At 37.9% G+C, this 20443-nt stretch overlaps 1 protein-coding gene across 1 annotated transcript; it reads left to right on the top strand.

The window, feature by feature from the left end:
• The first annotated feature begins 1892 nt into the window (after positions 1 to 1892).
• On the top strand, positions 1893 to 10036 carry LOC306654943 (pinin). Its single transcript, XM_079129010.1, has 9 exons — positions 1893 to 2080; positions 2750 to 2821; positions 3310 to 3378; positions 4519 to 4591; positions 4716 to 4810; positions 4960 to 5035; positions 6399 to 6554; positions 6632 to 6770; positions 7447 to 10036. The coding sequence occupies exons 1-9, from the start codon at positions 1968 to 1970 to the stop codon at positions 8937 to 8939; spliced, it is 2286 nt and encodes a 761-aa protein (XP_078985136.1). The 5' UTR covers positions 1893 to 1967; the 3' UTR covers positions 8940 to 10036.
• Positions 10037 to 20443: the final 10407 nt, after the last annotated feature.

The raw sequence follows: 20443 nt of genomic DNA, 5'->3' as shown, positions 1-20443 counted from the left end.
TCCACCTAAGCTTTTTTCCATTTAAACTTGAGAAAACTAGTGTAATTTTGAAGAATTTTTGCCACCATAATCTCAAATGTTTTCAGCATTAAAATTTTCCATTTGTGAAATCAGATGCTTTATGTTCAGATAATTTTCATCACCATCAAGGAACCAAGCCCACCACAGAGATCTAAAAGTAAGCAACTGATCAATTTATTAAGGTTGATTTTTCCATACAACAATAACATGATATTTTAGAATCTTTTGGAGAAGTGGTGGCACACACCTGTAATACCAGTGATTTGGGAGACTAAGGCAGGAGGAGACTAAGGCAGGAGGATCCCAAGTTCAAGACCAACTCAGCAACACAGTGAGGCCTTAAGAAATTTAGCAAGACCCTGTCTCAAAATAAAAAAAGTGCAGGGAATGTAGCTCAGTGGTAAAGCACCCTGGGTTCAATTTCCAGTACCAAAAAAAAAAAAGAAAAAAAGAAAAAAATCTGTTGGAAAATAAAGTAAGTTAATATGTACTGAGGACTTACTAAATGTTGAACACAGCATAGTACTGATCATCTCTATAAAACAGACTGATAAATCGCCCAGGATCCTAGAAATAGATCCTGCGGAAGCAGGAATATGAACCATATGTTTTTGGTTAATTCTACAAGCATTTTCCTGTGGCGAAATTGTAACAGTTGGTTGTTAGGATCTATTACCACACTCTTAGCCTTGGGTACTGCTTGAGGTTGTAAACAGGATGCTAATAATGACATGGCCATGTTTACAATTAAATAATTGTCAACATCATACCCCTAAACCAGAGCCAGCTCTACTTTTTTCTGTAACCCTTCTTGCTAATATGTTATGTAATTTGTTTATTGTCTGACTTCACACTTTTCCACCGCACAAAGCTACTTCATTTTTTTCTTTTTGGGGCGCTGGCAATGGAACTGAAGTATAGCGCATCTGTGCACGGGTTCTACCACTCGGCTACACCCCAGTCCAGGAAAACATTTTCTCAGCAACAATTTGGACGTATATATCTGGAACAAACGAGTTCCCACACTGACAGTGCAGGTAGAGCAGAACCAGAAGATGGAAGACGGTTATTTTATAAATAGGACTGCTCCTCCAGATCAGGTATTAAACCAACCAGCTCTAGGCCAGGTAAAGGCCAGTCAACCATCCCTGACTCGTCTCATCAACGCTTTTTCCCTCTAGTAGAGCCTTGCATAAGTTCTGATCCGACACTGATTCTCAGGTGGCATAACCTAGGGGAATTTACATACTCCAATCTCAATTTCCTAATTAATAATGACAAGCATTGTATCCAAGGTTTTAATTTGTGCGGAAGAAGGTACGTAAAGTCTTTCAAAGAGCGCACACAACAAAACTAGCCTACACCAATTGTTAGCTATTACCATTAATGACTTCCTACTCGTTCTGTGCTTCTCACCGCTCACTTTAATCAAGGGAAGCTTGCGCTCAACTCCTCTCTGGGCATGCGCACCAACATAAAGGCCGCGCCCTTTCCTAATTAAATCATTGAGGTGAGGGGAAGGAGGGAAAATAGACTCACTTCCGCTCCACTCTGTATAATTATGTGGTTAAAACAATATAATACACGTCACACGACAAGTTAAAAGGGGTAAAAAGCTCCGCGCTCTCTTTGCCAGAACTGCAGCACCGCGTGCTCGCGTTTCGGAAAATCAGGGCCTCCTGAGCCCGCCCAGGCTCTGCGCTAGAAGCCGAGCCTAGCCACCCGCAGCTAACAGGGGTGGGAGCAGACTGCCTAGCCGACCTTTCATTGGCCCAGAACCACAAAGGCTGGAAGCTTCTCCCCCTTCCGGTCGCTGAGTGGTTGAGGCCGAAAAACAACGTCTATCATCATTGGCTGAGCCCGGCTGTCAGTCGTTTCGCGTCTCGCGGCGCGGCACAGCTCGGCGCGGCCTATAGAGTAGCGTCGAAGCCTGCTGCAGGGAGAAGATGGCGGTCGCAGTGAGAACTTTGCAGGAACAGCTAGAAAAGGCCAAAGAGAGCCTAAAGAATGTGGATGAGAATATTCGCAAGCTCACCGGGAGAGATCCGAATGACGTGAGGTAAGGGCCGGACGGGAGCTGCGATCTCGGAGAGGCTGCCCTCAGGTCGAGGTGAATTGGGGACGGGGAGGGCGGCCGGCTGTGAGAGAGCTGGAACATCCAGGCCTGTTCCCCGGGCGGCGGTAGAACCCTGTATTTGGCGGGGTGGGAGCCCCCCGCCGACTCCCACTTTAGGGCGCGGGGCTCCGGTACTTAAGGAAGGAGAGAGAGGCCTGGTCGCGCCGGGATGGCTTCCCGACCCATGAGGAGGCCCTGATTGCGGATTCCCGCCCTCGGCGCTGCAGGCCGGGAACTGCAGCACAAAGCCTTTTCGTGCTTTTGCGGCCACCCGACCAGGGCGGACTCGGACACCCTCCCGGCCACGCTCGGCTGCCTCGTCCACAGGCTGTGGCCTAGGTGCCACTTCCCTGGGGATGGCGGACTAGGGCCAGATTTAGGTTTATTAATGTGTAGTGGTATCGAGTAAATGACATTTTTGAGCTAGCGGTCTTGGAAAAACAAGGAAATTTAACGAAGTGACATTTTCTGATCTGTTTTAAGCAGGTGGGTATTAAACCGTCATTTTAGAACTATTGTTTTTTTCCCTGTGGTGTACCACATCTATAAAAGTATTTTGTTCCCTAGATGTGTCTGCATATGATTTTCGTATTGTTTGTAAATCTTTTATAGGCCCATCCAAGCCAGATTGCTAGCCCTTTCTGGTCCTGGTGGAGGTAGAGGACGTGGTAGTTTATTGCTGAGGTAAGATTTCCTTAAGGATTTAAATTCGTGCTATAACTGTTGGTACTTCCTGTATTAACGTATTTGAACCTAATTCCTGCTGATGTTAGAATAACAACGTTTGTGTTGTCTTTATTTTGTTAATTCTGTGATCTGCTAGTTTTATTGTGTAGTTATCCTGCAACTTCATTTGTGTGTACCGCTAGAGATTAAAGAATATAATTACCCGTTCTATATAAATTTAATTTAATTTTTTAAAATACTGTAAGACTTGGAGGGGTGGGTATTGCATGGTGATAAAGTCTTACCTAGCATGCACTAAGCACAGGATTCAAATCCCAGCACTAAAAGGAAGGTGGGGAGCTTTGTGGAATGAATGCACATTTAAGGCTACTTTGGTGGGAAGACTTTGTTATTTCTTTAATTCCACCAAATTCTCTTGCCAAGTGGAAATACCCATTCTGTCTTTGTATTTCAAGTGTTTTTATGTTGGATATTTTCAATTGCAGGCGTGGATTCTCAGATAGTGGAGGAGGACCCCCAGCCAAACAGAGAGACCTTGAAGGGGCAGTCAGTAGGTATGTTTAAAAAAAAGTTACTCTGGAGGGAGGAGGGGACATGCCTAAAATCTTAGAAGCTAGGAAGGCTCACACAGGAGGATGTAAGGTTCAAGGCCAGTCTGGGCAACTTAGTGAGACCATGTATCAAAATAAGAAGGGCTGGTGTTGTATCTCAGTGATTTTAATATTTAAAAACATACACATATTCTCAAAGGCAGTATTTAGCCCTCTGGGAGGAAAATCATAATCTGCCTTCCAACTGCCACCTTTCTAGAATTTTTCTTTTTCTAAAACTACAAAGTTGTGTCTATGGAATTTAATCTTAGGTTATCGCTTCTAAAAGAACTACAGTTGAAAGGGAGATAACAATTCAATTATGGGAGACTAATGAATTATTTCAGCTTTTACATGTCCTTAGGTTCAGTCCCCAGTACTGAGAAAATAAATAAAAATTAAAGGTTACAACTAAATATTTTTTAAAAAATTTAAACAGGGCTAGAATGTAGCTCAGTGCTAGAGCACCCCAGGTTTAATCCTTAGTACCACCAAAAAAGAATTCCTGAAAACATCCTAGTATGCTTGCTCTACTTTCTGAAGTGGTACACAAGTATAAACATTTAATAGACATTATTAAATTGAATTATATTAGAATTAGTAGCATACCACTTCCCACTGATGTCCTTTGGGAACAAACCAAGACAACCAGCAACCTTCAAAACTCAGTTATTCATGGCACAGTGGCACATGTCTATAATTCTAGCAACTTGGGAGGCTGAGGCAGTAGGATCATGAGTTCAGGGCCAGCCTGGGCAACTTAGTGGGACCCTGTCTCTAAATAAAATACTAAAAGGAGCTGGGGATGTGGCTCAGTGGTTCAATCCCTGGTACCAATAAATAAATGAATAACTCAATTATTCACTCAATGATAACTCAAATCTTATTCAAAACAAAGGATGATGTTATAAGATAGCCAAGATTGGTTGGGACATTAGTTACCATACTTTATTCTTTTACTGCTATCTCTAAAAGAGTAAAATGGAACAGATATTGACAGAATGAGGCATCTGGAGATGAGTCCTAGAAAAAGTAGGCATTTGCCTTTGGTGTGCACCTATCTCAGATTCTATAGTGATCATTTAAATGATCTTTCCTGTACAGGCTGGGCGGGGAGCGACGGACAAGAAGAGAATCACGCCAAGAAAGTGACCCAGAGGATGACGATGTTAAAAAGGTACTGAGATTAAAAGAACATATTAGAGAATTAATATAGCACTTTGACTGTACTACATTTAAAAGTATACCACCCCTATGCTAGCTAAATTTCTGTGATTTTCTTATTTATTTATTTTTTTTAGCCAGCGCTGCAGTCTTCGGTTGTAGCTACCTCCAAAGAGCGCACGCGTCGAGACCTTATCCAGGATCAAAATATGGATGAAAAGGGAAAGCAAAGGTATCTGTAGAATGCTTCTAGTGGGAAAATCTGTTAAATAATGAGTTTTAAGAAAAATTTTGGGATTTATCAAATGCTTATATTTTCTCTTGGTAAATGACAATTTTAACGAAAGGAAGCCTATTGAATTGGTTTCTTCTGTTTTTTAGGAACCGACGAATATTTGGCTTGTTGATGGGCACCCTTCAAAAATTTAAACAAGAGTCCACTGTTGCTACTGAAAGGGTATTTATGCAATATTTTGTTTGGTTATTTATTTAAGTTACCAGAGTAGAGGATTCATGTCTTTTTTTTTTTTTGCAGTGCTGGGGATTGAACCCAGGACATTGTGTTTGTGAGGCAAGACTCTACCAACTGAGCTATCTCCCCAGCCCTGTTTTTTAAAGAAAAAACAAAACAAAACTTAAAAGCTCTTTAAGACTTAATTGCAAGCCTCAAAGTAAAAATTCATTAAACTTTCTAAGATTGTTGCATTTTCAGCTGGCAGGGTTGGGGTGCTGTCAATTGAATGAACTTCTGTTTGTGGTTTGAGAACCTGGATTCTAGTCTAAGCTCTTTAACAATCTCATTGTGTAGTCTTAGACAAGCCCCTTCATTTCTCTAGACCTCAGTGCTTTCTTTCAAACAAAAAAGTTTGATCTTGCAACTAGTCCAGTGACGACAATTTTTTTTTTATTGTTTGTTCTAGTTATACATGACAGCAGAATTCATTTGATTCATGGTACCCAAATGGAGTAAAACTTTTCATTTCTCTGGTTGCACACTAGAGTCACACCATACCATTCGTGTAATCATACATGTACATGGGGTAATAGTGTTTGTCTCATTCCACCAAGTGATTTTAATATTTAAAAACATACACACATTCTCAAAGGCAGTATTTAGCCCTCTGGGAGGAAAATCATAATCTGCCTTCCAACTGCCACCTTTCTAGAATTTTTCTTTTTCTAAAACTATAAAATTGTATCTATGAAATTTAATCTTAGGTTATTGCTTCTAAAAGAACTACAGTTGAAAGGGAGATAACAATTCAATTATGGGAGATTAATGAATTATTTCAGCTTTTACATGTTATTTTTGAGACTGTGAAAAGCTCAAAAGCATGTTAATGTTTGAAGAATAAAGTTGATAGTGTTTTGAAGTAGACAGAGAAGAAACCACAGAGGTATGGTTACTTTGTTAGTTAGGACTTCTGTCACATTGTTCGGAGAAAATAACAAATGAAGATAACCTGTGAGGACAGCACCATTCTTTTTAGGTTAACTTTTAAGGAAGAACTTTACTTAAACTTTAGGATGGAATGGAACATTGATCATTTTATGGCTGGTGGCTTTGAAATGTAGATATTTATGTGACAAAGCCTCAGTTCCTATTTCCTGATAGACAAATTGCAATTAGTCTCAAATTCTAAATGATCATTTCTGGTATCCTAAATTGAAATTATGAAATATACCCAGTTTCTATAATAAAATTTTAACATTTCATGTCATCAGGATGTATAAGTTTTTCTATAATTGAACTAAATCCAAATGCTCCTTGATTTGATTTTATCTGTACATAAATATTAAAGCAGTTTACTTATTTTTAGCAAAAAAGACGTCAGGAAATTGAACAAAAACTTGAAGTTCAAGCAGAAGAAGAGAGAAAGCAAGTTGAAAACGAGAGAAGAGAACTATTTGAAGAGAGACGTGCTAAACAGACAGAATTGCGGCTTTTGGAACAGAAGGTTGAGCTTGCGCAGCTGGTGAGTAATGTTTCAGAATCCTTAGATTGGTAATCCTTTGTGTTTACAAAAGCACTGACCTTTGACCCTTTCTTTAGCAAGAAGAGTGGAATGAGCATAATGCCAAGATAATTAAATACATAAGAACTAAGACAAAGCCCCATTTATTCTATATACCTGGAAGAATGTGTCCAGCTACCCAAAAACTAATAGAAGAATCACAGAGAAAAATGAATGGTAAGTACATGAAAAAGCCCTTTGAAATTTTCTCAGTGGGTAAGATAAGACATTCACACAAAAATATTTGTTTCCTAAAATGATCATGCTTTAATAGTCAGTTTTGGTAGCAGTTTTATTTAAGATTTCCTGAGATGCAGATGAAGTTGAACTAAAGGAGTATTTCATGATGGATTTAACTTGAAACTCATTTTGTAGGCAATGCTTATGCATGTGTATGTCTGAAAGACAACTTTTTGCTTGACAGTCTTAGTAGCCATATAAAAATGCTTTGAGGCTAAGTTCATAGAGAGTGTACATATGGAGGTATAGATACTATGAAGATGGTGATTTACTTTTCCTTCAGATCAGGAAAATTAATGCATGATATACCATAAAACTGGTTCTGCTTTAAGGAAGTTTTGTTAATATTCATCTAGCATTAAGTTAAGTTGCAAGAGTGACCTTTCTCATCAGGTGTGGTTCAGTTTTGCCTGCTACTAATTTCTTAGTGTATAGGTTTCCAGTGGGTCTTTGAATTATGTCAGTTTGTGCTTATTTCCGTAGTCAATATTTTGTCATTATCTCTTTACAAAAAGACATTTAGAAGAAGCTGACAGTTTGTGACCAGGTATAAAATTGTGACTGAATTTTCTTGATTATAATAAATTTTACATGTGTAAATTTGTATTTTTAGCTTTATTTGAAGGTAGACGCATCGAATTTGCAGAACAAATAAATAAAATGGAGGCTAGGCCTAGAAGACAATCAATGAAGGAAAAAGAGCATCAGGTGGTGCGTAATGAAGAACAGAAGGCGGAACAAGAAGAGGGTAAGGTGGCTCAGCGAGAGGAAGAGTTGGAGGAGACAGGTAATCAGCACAATGATGTAGAAATAGAGGAAGCAGGAGAGGAAGAGGAAAAGGAAGTAGGTATAGTTCATAGCGATGCAGAGAAAGAGCAGGAGGAAGAGGAACAAAAACAGGAAATGGAGGTTAAAATGGAGGAGGAAACTGAGGTAAGGGAAAGCGAGAAGCAGCAAGATAGTCAGCCTGAAGAAGTTATGGATGTGCTAGAGATGGTTGAGAATGTCAAAAATGTAATTGCTGAGCAGGAAGTAATGGAAACTAATCAAGTTGAAAGTATAGAGCCTTCAGAAAATGAAACTAGCAAAGAATTGGAGCCAGAGATGGAATTTGACGTTGAGCCAGATAAAGAATGTAAATCTCTGTCTCCTGGAAAAGAGAATGTTAGTGCTTTAGAAATGGAAAAGGAATCTGAGGAAAAAGAAGAAAAAGAATCTGAGCCCCAACCTGAGCCTGTGGCTCAACCTCAATCTCAGCCCCAGCCCCAGTCCCAACTCCAACCTCAGCCCCAATCCCAATCTCAACCTCAGCCCCAGCCTCAGCCTCAACCCCAGCCCCAGCTCCAGCTCCAGCCCCAGCCCCAGCCCCAGTCCCAAACCCACCCCCAACCCCAACCCCAACCCCAACCTCAACCTCAGTCCCAACCAGTACTTCAACCCCAGCCTCTCTCTCAGCCTGAGACTTTGCCATTAGCTGTTTTACAGCCACCACCTCAGGTTATTCAGGAGCAAGGGAATTTACTACCTGAGCGGAAGGAGTTTTCTTTAGAGACTGTCAAACTCACTGAGGTTCCAGTAGAGCCAATCTTGACAGCACATTCAGAAAGCAAAAGCAAAACCAAAACTAGAAGCAGAAGTAGAGGTCGAGCTAGAAATAAAACAAGCAAGAGTAGAAGTCGAAGCAGCAGCAGTAGTAGTACTAGTAGCAGTTCAACCAGTAGCAGCAGTGGAAGCAGTTCCAGCAGTGGCAGTAGCAGTAGTCGAAGCAGTTCCAGTAGTAGCTCCAGTACAAGTGGTAGCAGCAGCAGAGATAGCAGCAGCAGCACTACCAGTAGTAGTGAGAGTAGAAGTCGAAGTAGGGGCCGGGGGCATAATAGAGATAGAAAGCACAGAAGGAGCGTGGATCGGAAGCGAAGGGATACTTCAGGACTAGAGAGAAGTCACAAATCTTCAAAAGGTGGTAGTAGTAGAGATACAAAAGGATCAAAGGATAAGAATTCCCGGTCCGACAGAAAGAGGTCTATATCAGAGAGTAGTCGATCAGGCAAAAGATCTTCAAGAAGTGAAAGAGACCGAAAATCAGACAGGAAAGACAAAAGGCGTTAATGGAAGAAGCCAGGCTTTCTTAGCCTATTCTTTGCAGCAGAAGATTTCTTGATGAGTAAAAGGATTACCTTTCCTTGTAAGGAGGATGCTGCCTTAAAAATTGCATGTTGTAAAAAATCTTTTTGGAAAATACAGACTGTTTGTTTACCAGACATTCTTGTACTTTTGCATAATTTTGTAAGAGTTATTTATCAAAATTATGTGAGGTTCCAAAATATGTAAAATAATAATAATAAAAAAAGATTAACATCCCTTGTCATCTTTTTTAAATATCCTATACTCTTCAGTAAGAATCTGTATATTTTAATAGGTAAATCTTTAAGTCTGTTCCCTTCTAATTCTGTATCATACATTGCTTTTGTAGAAATAAATGTGCATTTCTTTCATTATTTTTGGGATGTCCTTGTTGACACTTGTATAATAAATATCCTCTTGGTGTCATTTTCAGCTTTTATAACTAGATATTGAACATGGTTAGAATGTTTTTTAAGGTTTCATCACTTTTATTTGCCTTAGACAATTATTTTGAGTTCTCAAGAGTCAGATCTTTGCAACTTTGAGGGGGAATAGTTCTCTCTAAAATCATTTACTATTTTCTAATCTCCCTTGTTTTAATCTAAGCATTGTCCTGTTTCTCATTTTAAACCATATAGTTGGTAGATAACTTAAAACAGTATGATTTGGTTGTCATTTTCTTCCTGATTATGGGAGCATCATTCTTTTGTCTTCATGGTTACTTGTGTGATAACAACATATACAATCTGTTAAAATAATGACTTCTTTCTAGGGGAGGGAGATAGAAGTATCTTCTAAACTTGGTTTTTGAGTTTATGGTCTTGTCTTAACTTTTGTGTTGGCTCTAACTGAAACATGCCGATGTTTGTGTTTTCAAGAATTTTTGTTTAAGGACATGTTGTATGAAAGTTTACAAAATGAAGGAAGTTCATCTAGACTTGAATATGTAAGCAAAATAGCACACAAGTGTACCAAGTGATTATTAACTTTGTTGTTTTATAAATTTGTATGAACTTGAGTATCTGTTGCCCATTACTATACATGTGCAAATAAATGTGGCTTAGACTTGTGTGACTGCTTAAGACTAGTACTTGTATTAACTTCTTGATGCTTTATAAGAGAAAGTAAATTGCAAATGACTTTTTTTGAGTTGTTAACATAGCTTTAGGCTCGACTTCGATTATTCAGTATGCCTTCTCTTGAGAAGTGAATGGTTATAGTGAAAATGTGAACAAGCGTTTCCAGTTAGCTTTTGTATCTATAAAGCTCACTTATAAGCAAACACGTTAAAAGAATTCTTCAGATGTTCTTTTCTTGGAATAATTATTAAAATAGTACATGAACAGAACTCAAACTGCAGAATCTATATCCCTGAACCAGTTTCCACCAAGAGTAGCTTCTTCCACAGTTTGTAGTACTCTGCAGCTAAATGTTTATTTTCTGTGTGCCACAACAGGGAACAGGGTGGTGAAAAATGAATGGGATGGCTATAAATTTAACTTGGTTGAGAGGGGAAAAACCTTATTTGACTCTTTGTATGTGTAAAGATCCTTTGTATAGGATTCAGGGTGTAAGTCCAGTAGTAGAGTGCTTGTCTAATATGAGTCCCTGGATTCAGTCCTCCATGCCACCAAGAAAAAAGTGCAAAGTAAGCTTTGTTCACTCTTTTTGTGTGTGGTGCTAGGAACCCAGCACATGCTAAACATACACACTACCACTGAGCTACCACTCCAGGCTTCCTTTCTTCCTTTTTTTTTTATTGTTGTTCTGTTGATTTTCAGTACCAGGGATTGAAGCCAGTAACACTTAACCAGAGCCACATCCCCCAGCCCTATTTTGTATTTTATTTAGAGACGGGTGCCTTACTTTTGCTGAGGCTGGATTTGAACTCTGGATCCTCTACCCTCGGCCTCCTGGGCCACTGGGGTAACAGGTGCCCACCACTGTACCCGGCCCCAGCTCTTTTAATATATATTTTTTTTAATTTATAGACAGGGTCTCACTAAGTTGCCAAGGCTGCCACTTACCTGGAAAATGTGAGCAGTTTTCTTGTACTAATTTTGGCTTTAAATTGTTGGGGTTGGTAGTAATGGTAGTTGAATACTTGTGGGGAAAGAGGGAGTTATTTCCAGTTATTATTCAAGCTCTAATTGTATATAGAATTTTAGCTGCCGTTTTATTAACATTTAACTGGTAAGCATTTTTAAATTGAAAGGTTTAGCTTTTTAAATTAGAAGATGTTTTTGATGTTCCCAATTAATGCATCATCCATAGCAGTTAATTTTGTGGAGCTTACATTCAGAGAACCAGGAATTATTTACTCACTAAGATTTCTATAAAAGTAATCACAATTTTCTTGGGAAAAGACAGAGGGGTCCTCCTATTGTATATCACAAGTTAGTGTTTATGGTAAGTTTAGGAGCCAAAAGGAGGATAGGGCTACAAAGGACTAAATGAGTTTGGAGCTGTTAATTAGCAAAGACATCTGAGGGACTGTTTAGGGAAACACTCAGATTCCAGGGTTTGGAGAACCATTGAAATTAATGTAGCTATATTTCCAATCTAGGGTCCTTACACAGTATTCTACTCTGATAACTAATCAATTAATTTAGGCTAAGTAAAACACACTGAAGCAATGCCAACATATATTTGGAAGTAGTGACATGGGCCGGTGCTGTTAGAATAACATAGTATGATATTTTGACGCTAAAATACTTAAGCATGAAGTTGTTTTGTTTGTTATTTGTGAATTCAGACTGATGAAGTCTTAGCTGTTTCTCCTTTTTAAGTTGCCATCGAAACACTTAATGCAGAAAACATGTTAGCCATCTTCATGGTTGGACTGCAAGTTGGTAAAAATATACCTTAGGTATCAGAATTTTTTAAATAACTTTTAAAGGATGATGCAGAAATGGCTACATCTGCTTCCCCTCGATGATTTATTTCCCTATTGAATTTTTTTATTTTTAAGTTTAACACTACGTTGTCCAATTATACTTTATTGTCTGTAGAATGCAAGCCCCAAGTTAGCAGGGATGCTTGCCACTATTGAGCTTTCTTTCAAATACCTAAAATAGGACTTTGTATGTAACAGGCATTCAAAGTTACCAAGACTTAATTTATGACAGGTCCTTGACATGGATTGTATTATTTGTTCTCTATTTCCTACTTTAGTTCTTGCCTGTCTCCAGTACATCCAAATGTGTTCGAAACAATTAGCCAAGTCCATAAGTTCTCATTTTTATTCCAAATTATGGAGACAACATTTTGACTTCTTTTAATGCTATGTAACTAAAGGGTAACCAGAGTGTTAAAGAAGCTTAATTGTATAGCACTTACCTGACATGCAATATGCCCTGGATTTGATCCCCAGCACCATGCCAAAAAAACAACACACACACGCACACACATACACACACACCTAGTAAAATATTTGTGAGAAGGAATGAATGTGGGTGGATACAGATCAAAACCAGGAGCTCTGTCAAATTAAAATGAAAGTTAAAAAAAGTTCTTGTTTCTTACTGATTTAAGTTGTGAGACTTGATTGATACCCCTTTTTATCCAGGTACTCCTTCAAATCTACACCCTTCCTCTCCAGTTTTTTGTATTAAGACATGCCATTTATTGTCTTGTACTATAGATCAGAACATCCTCATCGTTCCAAAAGTTTGCATTTTGACCAGCAGCCTATACCTTGAATAGAAAGAATGACCTTTCATTGTGGAATTTCAACATTCTAAGATCCTCCAAAGTGAAATAGTTGTGGGCCAGAACATACAAGTTTGCTTCTGTTCAATGTTTTTTGGGCCTGCATGTTCTTACAGCCTTTTGTGTGTGCCTCTCTTATGGTTACACATCCACAGAACACTATGTTCAAGCCTGCCTACCTTTGTGTTAGAATAAAACATGCTGTTCTTACGCAAATTATGTGATAATTATCAGCAAAAGTTTGTAGATAAATTAACCTGGAAGAAGTTAATTTGAACTATTATTCAATCGTTTTTGAGCATATACTATGCCAGGCACTGTTTGTTTATTTGTTTGTTTATTTTGGTACTGGGGATTGAACTCGGGAGCACTTGACTACTGAGCCACATCCCCAGCCCTGTTATGTATTTTATTTAGAGATGGGCTCCCTGAGTTGCTTAGCATCTTGCTTTTGCTGAGGCTGGCTTTGAACTCACTATCCTCCTGCTATCCAGGCTGCTGGGATTACAGGCTTATGTCACGGTGCCTGGCTCTATTTATTGATTTACAACAGTGAACAAGAAAAGTTGCCCTCAGAAGCTTTACCTTCCTATGTAGGAGGCAATTGAGTGTTAAATGCTATAGAAAGTAGGAAGGTTTGCAGTTTTAAACAGGATGATCAGGGATCACCTCACTGAGGTGACCTTTAGAGGTCGAAAATAGGTAAAAGAGTAGGCCATTTGGTTATCTAGAAGATTACAAGTCAAGAAATAAAGGCAGAAGCCCTGAGACTTGAGGTTTTACCACTAGGAATCATTGTGACTGTAGCAGTATGAACAAGGGAGAAAGATAATTCAGAGAGGTGATAGTCAATGAGAAATGACTGAGGATTTTCTACAAATGAAGAAATACCCTAAAAGGCTATAAGAGAAACAAAAAACAAAATCACACTTGGGTCCCTTTTAATAAAACTTGAAAACCAAATACAAATCCCAAATTATATTTCCTTTTTTTTTAGTGCTGAGACTGAACCCAAGATCTTGTACGTGCTGGGCATGTGTCTCTAACCAATAAACTACACCCCCAGATCCTCCAAATATATTTTTTCTTTGGAATCGTGTTTGGAGAATTTTTGTCTTGATTTTTTTTTTTTTTTTTTTTTTTTTTTTGCTTTTACTCATTATAAGGGTCCTTTAGTATTCTGAAACTTAGTCCTTTGTTGAGTATTTGTATTGCAGTTATCCCTTCCCACTCTGTAGTTTGGCTCTTCACTTTTAAATGGTATTTTAAGATTAGTGTTTCTATTAAATGATTATCACTCTTCGTGCCTTTATGGTTACTGCTTTATCTGTCCTGTATGTCTCCCAGTACTGTAAATATTAAAAATGTCTCTATTTCAGGTTTAAGAAGGTAGTCTTCTATTTTATCTTTAGAAGTTTTATTACCTGCTTTTCACATGTAACTTGATTTTCCTGGAATTGATTTTGCTATGGTGTGCATTGGTAGTTTAAGTCTCATTTCTTTTTTCTATATGAGTGTCAAACTACTCAGCATCAATCATTGAAAAGTGTCCCTTCTGCACTGCTCTGCCATACTACCTTCTCCTAAATTAAACCTCTATCTGCATGGTTCTTTTTGTAGGCTCTGTTCTATTCCACTGATCCATCCTTGAGTCCAAACCACTCTCCTAATACCATATCTTCTTAAGTCTTTTTTTTATTTAACGTATTAAGTCTTAATATCAGGTGGAACAAAGTCTTTCACCTTGTTTTCCTTTATTTTCCTGGTGGTTCTTACCTGTCTATATTTTCACATAAAAAAAAAAATGGTCTTTGACTACCACAAAAATAAAAATAAAAAAATTGTTGGACTTATTTGGAATTACTTTGAATCTGTAGACAAATTTGGGAGCTGACCTCTGTAAAATACTGAGTTTTATAATTCATTATCTTAGATATATTAGAAATAATAATGGCTATTGCCTGTTTTATTAAAGTAGACATATATGTTCAACATGGGGTTTCATGAAACTCATTAGTTCTGTGGCCTAGAACTGATTGTTTTTTTTAATCATTGTTTACATTTTTATTGTTTTTCATTCTGAATATAATTTATGCATCCATCCTACAGTTGATGGCAAATTGTTTTGTTTCTATACAATTTTGAGTTCAATATGAATAGTACTGCTATCTAATTCATGTCTTTTTTTTTTTTTTTTTTTTTTTTTTGTGGTGCTGGAATCGGACCCCACAGGCCTTGTGGGTTTACCGACTTTACCGACGAGCTATCTCCCCAGCCCCTTATTCGTGTCTTTTGGATAAACGCATGTGTACATTTCTCATTGGCATATATGAATTGCCTGATTTTAAGTTAGACTGGAAAGTGCTGTGGCCATGGCTTCTTCTTGCCTTGATCCAGTAATCCACACTATTATTGTCTACCATCACCATGTGTGAAATGCTTATTTCTCCAAAGGGATTTTTTCTGGATCTCATTTTTATTCCTTTTTGAGATGTGATGTTTGAGTTGTTTGATATCTCCTTGGGACTACAGGTGTATGCCATGCACCCAGCTTCTTCAGTATCTTGAATCTATCACATCCCTCCTTCATCCTGAATTCTGAATAATTTCTTCTGATAAATTTCTAGTTTATTCATGTCATTCATGTTCCCCAATGTTATATATTTGTATACTTCAACACACAATATATCACACTTGCATTCATATATATTCACAAACGCAATTTTAACAAAAATAGAATTATACCATCTTTGCTGTATTCAGTATGCTAAATACATCTTTGCATAACAACTATTTCTTGCACTCACTCTTTTTTTTTTTTTCCCCCTTTTGATAATGTTTGGAATCAAACCCAGGACCTCATACACAGTAGGCAAGCATTCTACAGAGCTCAATCCTCATCCACATATCCCTACTATTTTAAGAGCTGCAGCCAGGCACAATAGTGCACACATGCAATCCTAGTGGCTCAGGAGACTGAGGCAGAAGGGTCACAAATTCAAAGCCAGTCTCAGCAACTTAGTAAGGACCTAAGCAACTTAGTGAGACCCTGTTTCAAAAAATAAAAAGGGCTGGGGATGTGGCAAAGTGCCCCTTAGATCCCTAGTACCAAAAATAAATAAGGATTAGGGATATGGCTGAGTGGTTAAGTGCTGCTGGGTTTGATCCCAAAAGGGGGAAAAAACCCGCGGAATTTTGTGCTGTATGAGTGATAATAGTCTTTGAAATCTCCACACCCGCCTCATCTAAAAAAAAGTTATAATTTTGGCTGTGATTGTATTGACTTTTTTTTTTTATATTTTTAGTCATAGATGGAAACAAGACCTTTATTTTGTTAATTTAGTTTTTTTTTATGTGGCTGAGTCTTGAACCCAGTGCCTCATGCATACTAGGCAAATGTTCTACCACTAAGCCACAACCCCAGCCCTTTTTTTTCTTTTCGTACCAGAAATTGAACCCCTCAGCAATTTAGCAAGGCTCTAAGCAACTTAGTAAGACCCTGTCTGTAAATAAAATACAAAAAAAGGGCTGGGGATATGGCCTAATGGTTAAGTGCCCCGAGTTCAACCCAGGTACCAAAAAAAAAAAAAAAAAAAAAAAGATAAATTGCCTTTGGGAGTTTCCTTTCCTTTCCAGTTCTTTGAGGTCTACAAGATGTATCTAGAAAATTTAGTACTGTGAAAAATGACTGCTTAAATCGAATTGGGGGAGGGACTGTGGTTTTTTCTTTTCTTGGTACTGGGGATTGAACCGAGGGACACTTTGTCACGAGCTACATCTCCAGCCCTTTTTATTTTCTATTTTGAGACCATCTTGCAAAGTTGCTTGGGCCTCATTAAGTTGCTGAGGCTAACCTTGAACTTACAAACTTCCTGTCTCATCCTTCCAAGTTGCTGGAATTATAGCCGTGCACCACTACACCCAACTTTCTTTTTAATTGCTGTAATACATCCTTCTGACAATTTGAGGGAGTTTCATATTTTTTTTAGACATCATTAAGTACTGCAGCTCTTGCAGAACAATTTTGTTGATATATGAATTCTACCACTTGCTAGCACTGATATGGCTCTTGGGTCCACTACTCCTTAGAACTATTAACGTCATTCGTATTAATTTTTGTTACAAATTCTCTACAGGTAGGTGCTTTGGAGTATTTACATACACTTTATTTTAAGGCTGTATATTCAGTTTTCATAAATTGAGCCTGTGGTGGCTGCCATCTTATATTGCTGTCCCTCAAAGGCTGTCATATATAGAAAAATTTTAAATGTCTTTCCAGTTTGCAGGAAGCTCCTGTTTTCCTTTCATCTGTAGTTTAGACCCTGTGACACTGTTTTCTCAAACATGATTGATTGGATCATAGTTAAAGAAACCCTTATAAGTCTATTTACCAGAAGATTAGAGAATTTCCTTTTTATGTTTGGGCCTTTAACATGTTTCTTTTATTCTCCTTTTTTTTCCTTTTAATACCAGGAATTGAATCCAGGGGCACTTAACCACTGAACTATATCCCCAGCCCATTTTGTTTGTTTGTTTTGTTTTTTGTTTTGTTTTGTTTTTGTTTGAGACAAGGTCTCTCCAAGGTGCTGATGCTGGCTTTGAACTTGCAATTCTCCTTACTCAGCCTCCTGAGTCTCTGGGTTTACAGGCATGTGCCACACACCTGGCTTAAACATGTTTCTTTTTGTTTTTTGTTTTGTAGAGGATTAAATTCAGGGATGTTCTAACACTGAACTACATCCTCAAACTTTTTTTTTTTTTTTTGAGATAGGGTCTTGCTAACTTGCTGCTAAATCACCAAGACTGGCCTCCACCTCCTGACCCACTGGGATCAGAAGCATGTACCACCACCCACCTGGCCCCATAACATGTTAGACTGATTCAAATAGTAAGTCCATCCATTCAGGCTGCTACTATAAAATACAATAAACAGGGTAACCTATAAACAACAGAAATTTTTTTTCTGAGTTCTGGAGGCTAGGAAGTTCAAGAAGTAAATAAGATTTAGTGTTTTGCTGAGGGCCTGCTTCCTCATACATGATCCTTTCTCTTTGTGTCCCCACATGGTAGATGAGGTAAGGAGTCTCCCCTGGGTTACTTTTATAAGGGAACTAATCCTCCTAATGACCCCACCCTTCAAATACCATTACCTTTGGAATAGGATTCCAATGCAAGTTTAGAGGAATATAATATTCAGACTATAGCAAAGTCTGATTTCAATAATATACAATTTTTCCTCTTGAAAACTATTACCAAAAATATGTTAAATCTTTGTTATCATGCTCTCTTAACAATTCAGTCCAATCCATAACTTAAAAATCACCTTCAGGGCTGGGGAGATAGCTCAGTCGGTAGAGTGCTTGCCCTTGCAAGCACAAGACCCTAGGTTCAATCCCCAGCACTGCAAAAAAGCAAACAAACAAACAAAAACAAAATCACCTTCAGTGTGAAAAATTTTGAACATATAGGATAGAAAGAATGTTATAAGGAAACTTCCATGTACTTATTACTCAGCTTCATCAGTGATCATCTCACAGCTATTTTTGTTTCATCCATATTCCACATATCCCTTACAAACACACACCCTTAGTGTATGCCACTTGAGTCATTTCCAAAGTTTTTTTGTTTTCTGTTTAAACAGTTTCACAAATTGCCAAGACTAGCCACAAACAAGGCTGGTTTCTGCCTCACCACCCAAGTTGTCTGGATTACCAGGCATATGCCACTGCTCCCAGGTCTTTCCAAAGCTTTTTGATGCTGGATTTCTTTACCGAGTGTGGTAACTACCCTCTTTCCAATGTCTATATAATCAACGAGGAACATGATTAAATATTACTGCGACATATAATAAGAATACAGACTGCTCCTCATCTCTTCATTTCCCTCTCTTTCTTCTCTCTGTGTCTTCCTTTCTTTACTCTGTAGCAGTAAGTCTGAGCAGTAGGTATTATGCTATTTTGGGGGTTAGTACTTTTTAGATGGCAATATGAGCAGTAGAAGAGTTAGTTTGAACATGGGAGTTTCTAGGAAATGCATGGGAAGCAGGAAAGATACTGCTTGACATAACACTATGTTTCACATATAAACTCAAGAAATGTAGAAAGTATATAATACCATGGGGTACTGGAGAAATAATGGAAGCTAGTCTGTAGAGAAAGAACATACCAACTAAAGAAAGAAAAAACTGGAGAAGAGTATTGCTTGAGATCCTGATAGGTTTTTTTAGGCACTAGTTCAAGTAGCTTATTCGCTTCGAATTCCATACTTCTGCTCCTTTTAATAAATTATTCTTTTTTGCTCAAGGCAACAGGAACTTAAGTTCTGTTACTTGCTATCAGGGGTCCTAATTAATGTAGTGTTTTAATTGATCATCCAACTAAATAAACTCTTATTAAAATATAATTTTCAATTGATTTTTATTTTTCCAGAAACATACCACCTTGAAAATCAAAATAATTTTGCTGTTCCAATACTTAACATCTCTTACTTAGTTATCTTGCCTACTTGCATAGGCTAGCATTTGTCAAATAATTGAAAATGAACAGGTGCTTCTAGTCCTCAGCAAACAAAATGGTCTTTCATTTAGAATAGAAAATGGGCCAGGAATAAATTGGCACTGCTTAATTTCTAGGCTAAATTATATGTTCATATATCATTTGACCTAGAAAACCCTTTTCTATAGATCAATTTTAAAGATACTCTGGCAAAAAATATTAGAAATGATTGTGTCCAAGACCTATTTACTGTAGCAGTATTTGTAGCAAGAATGCCATATGTGTTCAATAGAGGACTAGATGAATAAACTTCATACATCCACATGGTAGAGTAAAATGTATCTGTGAAAGTAACCAGGAAGGATGCTATATATACTGCTATGAAATGATCTCCAAAGGATATTAGTGAAGAAAAAGAAAAGACAAAGAAAAAAAATCGAGTAGTACGCTGCTTTTTGTTTATTAGGGGTACCATTGGGGAGATGAATGAACACAGTACACTACCCATATATTTGCTTATATTTCTTTTGTTCTTTTTTGTGTGTGTGCGTGTGTGAAGAAGGAGAGAGAGAGAGGACAGTAGAGACAGAGAGACAGAAAGTCAGAGACAGTGTGAGAGTATTACTGGGGATGAACCAGGGGCACTCTACCATTAAGCTACATCCCAGTCCTTTTTATTTTATTTTTGAGGCAGTGTCTTGCTAAGTTGCCAAGGCTACCCTCAAACTTTTGATCCTCCTACCTCAGCCACTATGCTGGTTCCCTTGATTATATTTTCAAAAAGAAACAATGAATAAACCAAAAATTAATTAAAAACCAATCACAGAAAAGACAGTGTTAAGAAGATTTCTCTGAATGCATCTTGTTGTATTGTCTCAAAATGCCATTTTCCAACAAAATGAAAAACTGGCTTATTCCAGGTCTTGGGTAGAAAATATTAAGTTGAGCTTGAATCATCCTCTTATACCAAGAAGAAAGGTGCTCTTAATAATATTGGGATTGTGTGAATAGCCAAATCTGGAACAATTTGAGCTTCATCTATTAAAACAACATAATTTGGGCACAGTGGCACACTCTTGTAATTCCAGCAACTCAGGAGGTTAAGGTGGGAGGATCACAAGTTTGAGGCCAGCCTGGTAATTTAGCAAGACCCTTTCTCAAAGTAAAAAATAAAAAAGAACTGAGGATGTAGTTTAATAGTAAAGTACCCCCTGGGTTCAATCCCCCAGTATGAATACACACACACACACACACACACACACACACACACACACACATATGTAT

The sequence above is a fragment of the Sciurus vulgaris genome (assembly GCF_902686455.1).
Source record: "Sciurus vulgaris genome assembly, chromosome: 2".
NCBI classification, from domain to species: Eukaryota; Metazoa; Chordata; class Mammalia; order Rodentia; family Sciuridae; genus Sciurus; species Sciurus vulgaris.
The sequence above is the reverse complement of the archived record's forward strand: the minus strand, read 5'-3'. Positions and strand labels throughout refer to the sequence as shown.